At 47.0% G+C, this 8546-nt stretch overlaps 1 protein-coding gene across 1 annotated transcript in view; it reads left to right on the top strand.

Annotated features, from left to right (window-relative positions):
* Positions 1–2592: 2592 nt before the first annotated feature.
* LOC119441025 (neprilysin-3) overlaps positions 2593–8546 on the top strand; it is a 41313-nt gene continuing 35359 nt past the window's right edge. The window contains exons 1-3 of the mRNA XM_049661462.1: positions 2593–2687; positions 8231–8308; positions 8406–8518. Of these exons, the coding sequence (XP_049517419.1) occupies positions 2598–2687; positions 8231–8308; positions 8406–8518 (281 nt within the window). The 5' untranslated portion in view covers positions 2593–2597. The remainder of the gene's footprint in view (positions 2688–8230; positions 8309–8405; positions 8519–8546) is intronic.

Here is an 8546-nt window from a genome sequence, read left to right as displayed (position 1 = left end):
ACAAGAAACGTTGACTAGAAATTTGAGAGTTGCAGGAGTTCCATTGCGTCACTACCGTCTGATTATATGTGCATTTTCGAGCAAACATTTGGGGAGAAAGGCTTGCAAATAAAAAAGAAAAGTTTTTGAAAAGTGGCTATGGTGGACTAGAACACAGGTTTCGTATCATAAATCCATTCCTATAATTTCTTCTACGGTTGCGCCGTATATAATCGTAGTCGGCGAAATCACACTCACTGCATGTTGGCTATAGCATGAAAAACACTGCCGTCACTGCCAATGCTTTCATGCAGAAGTAAATCGTGTACGGAGGTTGGCGACTTATTGAAATGAATGCCGCGCTTTCGCGACATGCGCGGCACACGTGACTGGGAGCCGCCATCTTTAAAATCTGGGCTTTATAATTGGGCGAATAAAGTCTGTAGGGCCCTAGCAGCCACAGCGGGAAGTCCCCAGATTGTAAAACTCAATTAGAGAAGCCCGGCTCATTACCTGTACTTAGAAAGAGCGCCCTAACCCGTAGACGAGACATACGAGTCCTTTTAACTCGAGTAGGACACGCCCACGGTACTTAACGGGTTAATAAATAATAAAACAATAAACGGGGTGTCTGCATTCTACAAGCTCAATTGCGGAAACAGTTCACGATAAAGATACAGATTTGGTGTAGTAATATGTCCTTCGAAATTAAATAACTGTGAATCTTATTCGTCATGCCGGGCATAGAAAAGGGGCCATCGGCATTAATAGATGTCGCGTGGTCGAATACAGAAGTGCCGACGGCCACAAAGAAATGAGTGCGTTGTTAGAGCAAGGTCTAAGTAAATTCCATCTCCCCTTGCACCATTCATGCACAGAGCCGATGTATTCACGTACATGGCCTTCCACACGGCCATCTACCTTTCACCGTTCCTGGAGGGCAAGGACTACCTCTGGGACGCGGCCATGTTCGTACTTACGGGTCACATGCATCCCCATCCAGTGCCCAAGTGGCGTCTATGCCTGCGTCTCGCCGACCGAGTTCTGCCCAGCTTCATGATTGCGGCTTTCGACAAGGCGGCCGACAGCACCCCGCTCTTCACCGAACTCATGGCACGCAGTTATTATTTTATCTCCTACAAAACCGCTGAAACTGGGCTCAGTAATACGTGAGGATTCTATTCCATCGATTCTAATCAGTTTTTTTTTCTTTCTTTTGATGAGCCGGCCCGGTGAGTGGCCGATACTGGCGATAGCAAAAATCTGGCGTCATGCAAGTAAATGAAGAAGTGCAAAAATGATGCCGAAAGAAAAGAATCTTCGCACAGTCCGGATTCTGCGTCATCTGCAATGTAAAGAAAGCAGATAGATCTAATTTTCCACAGCGCTTTCAGCAGTGAGCGGTAGATGCATAAAGAAGGCTGAAATTACATTTTAAATTACGCTCGTAATGTACCAGGTTGATCAAACAAAATGGATCGTGCATTTAATGGCGCGCAATATCATTCTGGTTCGCACGTCATGTGTTCTGTTTCCTTTTGATGTGGGTGACGTGTCACGTCATACACATTCAAGTCTTATAAACCACTGAATGCGCTAGACATAAAACGATTACATCAAACGCATAGGTAAATCAGATATGAATTATCAAATTCATTCCTTCAAAGGAAATGTTTCCGCTGCCAAACCAAAGGCCGCCGCAAGACATGCAGTGAGCTTGTATTGCCTGTTTTTTATTCATTAGAACAGAGAGTGCAACCACTGAGAGAGTGCAATCACTAATTTAAATTTTAATTATAACCGGCAATGACTAATTTTAATGCTCACTTTAACGAATATAGGGATAGAAATGCGAAAAAAACAGTTTTGTGTATTTCGACTTGTGAGCTGAGTGTAGTAATCACCATTGTCTTGTGGCAGCAGCAATGGCTTCACGTGAACTTAATGGCGGACACCAGCAACCCCCATCTTAGGAAATATGGCCTGCTTTTACAATTTTGTATGGTAGACTTTACAATTTCCAGTGGTAAATTTCCAGTGGTGTACTTTTAACTGTGGCATTCGCTAATTAATAAATACATAACGCGGCAATTAAAAGATTCAGTGTTTCTGTCTCACTGTCTCAAAACACTTATTATCAAATGCTTTCTGAAAATAAAAACTCTTATCCACCATCAATGCGTGCCTTCAGTGGGCGAACGGTAAAAAATATTTCGTTGCGTATTAGAGGGTTAATTATATTGAGTATTTCAACGTTGCACAGGTAAGATGTTAGCATTATACTATGGCCTCCTTAATATGCAATCAATGCAGAGCTCTGGGAGATACCGTTTTTATGCGCACTTTTCAGCTGATTGAACAGAAACTAATTTTGTATCATTGTTGCTGTTGCCGCTGCGGCTCGAAACACATGCTTCGGCTTGAAACTGCGCTTGCATTCAGAAGTACATTTTCGTGACTGTCATAACACCTGCTGATTTTCTTGTTTGCGACACTAAGTCGTGTTCCCTAAAGCGCTGCTGTAAACAGCGCCTATTCATCTCCAGAATTACTATCTCTATACGTGTATGCATGTCAGTGTTCTGTTGTATGTGCGTGTGTGATTTCAGGCGGACATAATGGCCGAAGAGATACGGTCCGCGTTCATTGACGAGGTCATGGCCATCGAACGTGTCGACAACTGGACCAGGCATATTCTTACCCAAAAGGTGTGCGAGCAGCTTGTTGCTTTACAGCACATGTGATCCATGTAGAGCACGATAGATTGCGGCGCTTCAAAAAGCGATGAAGACTTACCAACGAGACACCTGCCTGCTGTGTACGCGCTATCGACATAATCATTCTTGGCCTTCTTTGCGGAGTAGGACAACACAGCAGGTGTGGCTGCTTCAAGCCTGAAGGCAAATAACCCATGGATACCTTAATTTTGGCAGGGGAGGGAGAACGTGCTGGTAGCACGTATGGCTACATTTTGTTCAAGAAAGTGGTTCTCCATGAATGTGTCCACCCATGGTACTACCTCGCAACAGAAACGTGGAAGTAAGCAAAGAAATTGGGAATATTCTTGACGGTGTGGACTTAGTTTTGTAGTGGCCCTACTGTAAGAGAGGCGGGAAGAATAGGACGATGCTGCCAGGGTAAATTGGTGAATGCGACATGCTGGCTCTTTGACTAAAATACTTCGCGGTCAGGCCAGCTGACATTCTTTGCTCCCTCCCGCGACGGATACTTTTGAGATAAAAAATGCATTTGCAATTTTCTAATAAACACCCATCATGTTACCCAAAACCTTGGTGGCAAAGGAACAAGAAGTATAAAGAAGATAGAAAAAAAACATAATTAGGAAGAAGGGAGACAGAGGGGCTCTATTTTGATTAATTACTATCATTACAGTCAACAGGCAATGAAGCCAAATAAACATAGGGTAATTAGCTGTGACTGAATTTAAATTCTGAAAATAATGAAAAAGAAAAATGAAAGTGGACGAAAAGGTAACTTGTCGCCGGTAGGAGACGAACCCACAACCTCCGCATTAGGCGTGCATTGAACTACTAATTGTGGTACGGCGACGGCCACCAATCTGTCCCCTTTCTTGGGTATTATGTGTGCTTGATCAATTGCTGGCAGTGTTAGACAGCGAAACTCAGAGCCATGCTGAGCAGACGTGGAACATTCTTTTTTGCGCGATGGCGTCATGTAACACATGAAGTTAGCAGAGCAGACAAGTGGCCTGATAAACCCAGGTATGCTGCATAAAATGTAATCAAGGCTGCCAGATTCTAGACCCTAGCTATGAATGAACGAGAATAGTAACCGGGGGGATCCATTTTAAAGCAAAACTTCCTTGGCGCCTTCCTTCGACTTTTCGACTGCTTCTGCTGTCTGGCACACCGCGAGGTAGGCGGGGTGGGGTGGGGGGGGGGGGGGGGAGGGGTTAGTTTCAAGGTACAGGAGCGCGGCGGAGAGTAAAGGCGCGGCGAGGAACTTATTTGGAACTTTTCATCGCGTCGCCACAATGCCGTCTGGAGCTCCCTGGCCATCGCCACAATTGACGGCTGTAATTACCTGTGACCTTTGTACTAACGTGCAGCAGTCCAGAGGGCGGGTATATAGAATGGCGGAGAGGAGGCAGGGAAAGGAGTCAGAGAAGGACGAGGACCGACGCAGCCACGAAACAAGGTTAATCACAACAGCCTTTCCACGCCTCGCTCGCAGCTCGCATACATGGGGAGAGTGCGGTCGAGGGAAAAGGAAATGTTAGAAGGCAAGGAAACACTACTACTTGACAAGGCAGTAGTTGGGCAAAAATTGCATAAATTTTATTTCAAGGTACAGTGTTTCTGCTATTTCTGAAAAATGAAAACCGAGCAAATTTGCCACGCCGACAATTCACCCAGTGCGTGCATACGCAAATGTGCATTAAAGTACCGCGGCGTCTAGGTGATACATTAGAGTAGCGGCCGCCCATGAAATCAACACTTCGCTATCCGCAGCGGTATATAGCTTTACGGCTATGGCATTGCTCGAGCTCGCGGGTAAGACCCTGACCACGGCAATTGCATTTCGACGTAGGCTAAATGCAAAAATTCTCGTTGTGCTTCTATTTAGGTGCACGGTAAAGAATGCCAGGTGGCTCAAATTATTCCGGAGTCACGACTACGATGTACCTCATAATCAGATTGTGGGTTTGGCACGTACCGCTCCATAAGTTAATTAAAATTTTATGCTTATGCCACAATGTGATGTGTCATGTCAGGCAATGACAGCTCTTACCCCGGAAGCTATGAACGATGGCGCACAACAACGCCTCAAGCAAACACGTCTCGCCCTGTGTTATATGTACTGCGCAGACAAACACAACTAGTGCGTGCAAGTAACGTTTACATCAACTCACCACTTTCGTATTGCACTAAAGGCTGAAGAACCTAAACACTCACCATAAACATCAACGCCAATTACCGTCAGTCAATGCTAACAGCACGAAAAGCTTTGCTCACATTGATTCCCACAGCGCGTGTGATCCACATAATTTTATTGCGATAGGAATTATATGGACACTCAAAAGCAGATTTCTGCCGTCGGCGTCGCCGTCGCCGTGAGGTTCCGTATGACGTCAATGGAGATGAAATCGTCGCCGCGCGCCGAACGCTGTATGTGCGAGTGAAAGGGCGCGAGGGACGCGCGCTTTCACGGGGAGTGAACCCACGGCGAGAACAAACGCGCGTTCTGCGCCGTGCTTCCTTAAGGGCTGCAGAAGTAGGCGCCTCTTTCCTCCTTTACAATAACCATATATGCAGAGCAAACGCGCCTTCTTCCGACGCGCGAAAGGCCGTGGGGGGGAGGCGACGTTTAGCTGCGGCATTAAGTGCCTATTTATATCAGAGGCTCCGGCAACAATCACCAACGCCGCACGCATTTTGTGCGAACGCGGGCAAAACGCCGACGGCGTCGGCAACTTCTGCGTGTGGCCGGTGCTGCTGCATGTCCAGGTTAATACAGCTGATAAAGCTACTATCATTACTCCGTATAGCTCTCTACAAATTTGCTGTCGCAATTGATGCTTCGCCTTTCAGGTGAAACTGCGACAACTTTTTTCATGTAACACCCAAGATGAGATGCTCTGTCAGGTTATACTTATGTGATCTTCTTTTTGGTGTTCTACATGCCAAAACCAGTTTTGGTTATGAGTCACGCAGTGGTGGAGGGCTCCGGATTAAATTTTGACCACATGGGGTTCTTTAGCGTGCACAACAATGCAAGCAGACGGGCGGGGCGGTCTTGCATTTCACCGCCATATACTTATGTGATAAGGACACACCGGTAATCTTTCATTCCAACTGTCGGATGGCATACGTATGTGATAAGGAGGTCATCCGACAGCTAGAATGAGCGATGCCCGGTGTGTATTCTACCTCGCAAGAACAATAAGCTTTTTCATAGCGACAGCAATTATATGGACACTCCAAGCGCACTTCTGCCGTCGCCGTGATGTTCCGTATCAAATCCAAACGCGATAACATCGTCACCACGCGCCGTAGGCTTATGTGCGAGTGAAAGTTTGCGAGGGTCAGCCGACGATCACCGCTCAATCTCGCGCGCGAGGAAGATAGCCGGGGTGGAAGCGCGCCGTCTTCTGTCACGCGCGAGGCACGGAGAGGGGGGGTGAGGCGAGGGAAGGGAAAGGGAAAGAATTTTCTACTCCGGCGGCGTCTACTTTTCTACTATATTCTACTACGGCGGCGGCGAATTTCTACTCCTGCGGCGGCTGCTGCTTACGTCGTGGCCCCGCGGGTGCCGTATCTTGACAGCGATCTGCGATGTGGACAAAGTACGCCCAGGGCAGGTAGCTTCGTATGCGCTGTGCTTTCGATGTTTAGTTGAGTTGGAGCAAGAGACAGCATGAAGGTCAATTCGCTCGGTGCTGCCGCCACGCTTCCTGACTGCAGCGCTTCCTGACTGCATCACATTCATTGCTTCGCCGTTACGGCGAAATTCTGGCATTATTTTATTGCGATATCAAATATATGGACGCTGTAACCGTATTTCTGCCGTCGGCGTCACCGTCACCGCGAGGTTCCGTATAAAGGCCAACGGCGATAAAATCCTCGCTACGCGCTGTACGCTGTGCGCGCTGGTGAAAGCGTACGAGGGTGAGCCGGGAATCGCGGCTCAATGTAGCGCATGCGAGGGAGAAAGGCAGGCAGCGCACGGTCTTTCACGCGAGAGGCACGGGAGCGAGGCGACAGAGAAGGAGGGGGGATGCGTTATGCTCCATCGGCTGCTGCTTACAGAGCGGCCGCGCGGGCGCCGTATCGTGAAAGCGATCTGCGACTTGGTGAAGTGCACGCCCGCTCGGGCCTCATCTTCAAAGCGATCCGCGGTGGAGAGAAAGTGCATGCTCCGAGTGCCGGTAGCTTCGTATGCGCTGTGCTTTCGACGTTCGCATTGAAGGGAGACGAGAGACAGCGCGATGGTCGATTTGGCCGCTGCTGCTGGCGCGGTTTCTCCAGCGTTTTCACAGCGAGTTTCCGCGGTCATCAGGCGAGATGCGTTCATGTTTACCTGTGTGCGCGTGACACCGGGCTTGTTAATTTAGTAAACGAATGTTCGCAAGTTAATACGGCCGATAAAACTAATATCCTTGCTTCGCATAGCTGTCTACTAATTTGCTATCGCAATCGATGCTTCATTTTTAATTGTGAGAACAAATCTCCACTGAAACACCAGTGAGAGTACAATCAAGTGCATTGTACCGATAATTTTTCAAGAATGAAAACCGGAGTTCACGTTACAATCCACGATAGATTTTTCGCTTCTGGCCCAGAAAATCGGATACGCGTTGCAAGCATTGCAAGTGCCCGCCAGAATCCAGAAAATGCGGTACACATAATCTCACTAACGGTCATTGACCACGTTGTCGCTAACTTGCGACAAACTACACACGCCTTTCTTTAACTTTTCATGAAGATGCAAGAAGATGCAAGTTTTCTTTTTCTGATTTCTTTTTCTATAGAAAAAAAAGTTGACAGTCACTTTAGCATACGCTAAACAGGATGAAGGTGCAAGCCTGCACGCTCACGAGACATTCATTAAATTACTGCACATTCTCATTCGAATGCGTTGTTGCGTCGTATTGTTTTTTATTTACTTCTTTTACTTCTCTTTTGCGGTCGCCTAGACATCGCCACTAGTTTTGCGAGGTTCATTGCATGTTAGAACAGTCACGGCTTTCTCTTTCCTTTTAGTTTGTCTAGTTTCTCGTAGCGCAGACAGATTGAAAGGGACACGAGAAGGTACAATAGACACAGAGCTAACTTTCAGCCAAATATTTATTTCCAGTTCTTGCAGGCATACTTATACTCCTCAACGTCATATGGCACTTGTACATTGTTCGGCAAATATAAACAAAACCGGAAAAATCACACACAGACACTTTTGTGGCCACACTAATTATTTAAGGGTGTCCGTTCAACGCGAACACAGGTAATCCGAGGCATTTTATTGATAAAGAATTTGATGGCGTACTGGCGCGTGCGTTCACGAAATGCAGCTATATTCGTAGCTTCTATAGTCATTTCGAACTTGCTTCTACTCACGATAACAGTCTCTTGAGTGTGTCTGAGAGGTCACCTGAAATCATCAGTTGAATTTTGGTGCCATAACGCCGCACGGTCGTCAGATTTTTCGACCCATGAGCCATTTAAGGCTTTCGTCTCAATAACTCTGCTCAAATCAACACCGTTTCACGCAGGCGCAGAGCGTCGTCGTGCTCTCATTCTTTCCGGCACGTTACACAGCCAACGTGCTCGTCAATATGATGTCCACCAAGGTGGGTGGCTGCATTCATCAGATATCCACAATGTGTCAGTGCCTGTATGTTTACAATGTTGTGGCCTGCATTTTATTCCTCTTTTTTCCCCCATTAGATCAACAAGGCGGTGGAGTGGAAGAACAAATCGATGGATTATTTCCTTCAAGTGAGCGCATTTATGGCCCCCTCCTGGACAGCACCAATGCACCACCCACTTGTCGATCGCAGGTATGTGTCGAATACCCCGACTGGTCTT

This window comes from Dermacentor silvarum, chromosome 2, assembly GCF_013339745.2.
Source record: "Dermacentor silvarum isolate Dsil-2018 chromosome 2, BIME_Dsil_1.4, whole genome shotgun sequence".
In the NCBI taxonomy this organism is placed as follows: domain Eukaryota; kingdom Metazoa; phylum Arthropoda; class Arachnida; order Ixodida; family Ixodidae; genus Dermacentor; species Dermacentor silvarum.
Note: the sequence above shows the minus strand (reverse complement) of the source record. Positions and strands in the feature narration are given on the sequence as shown.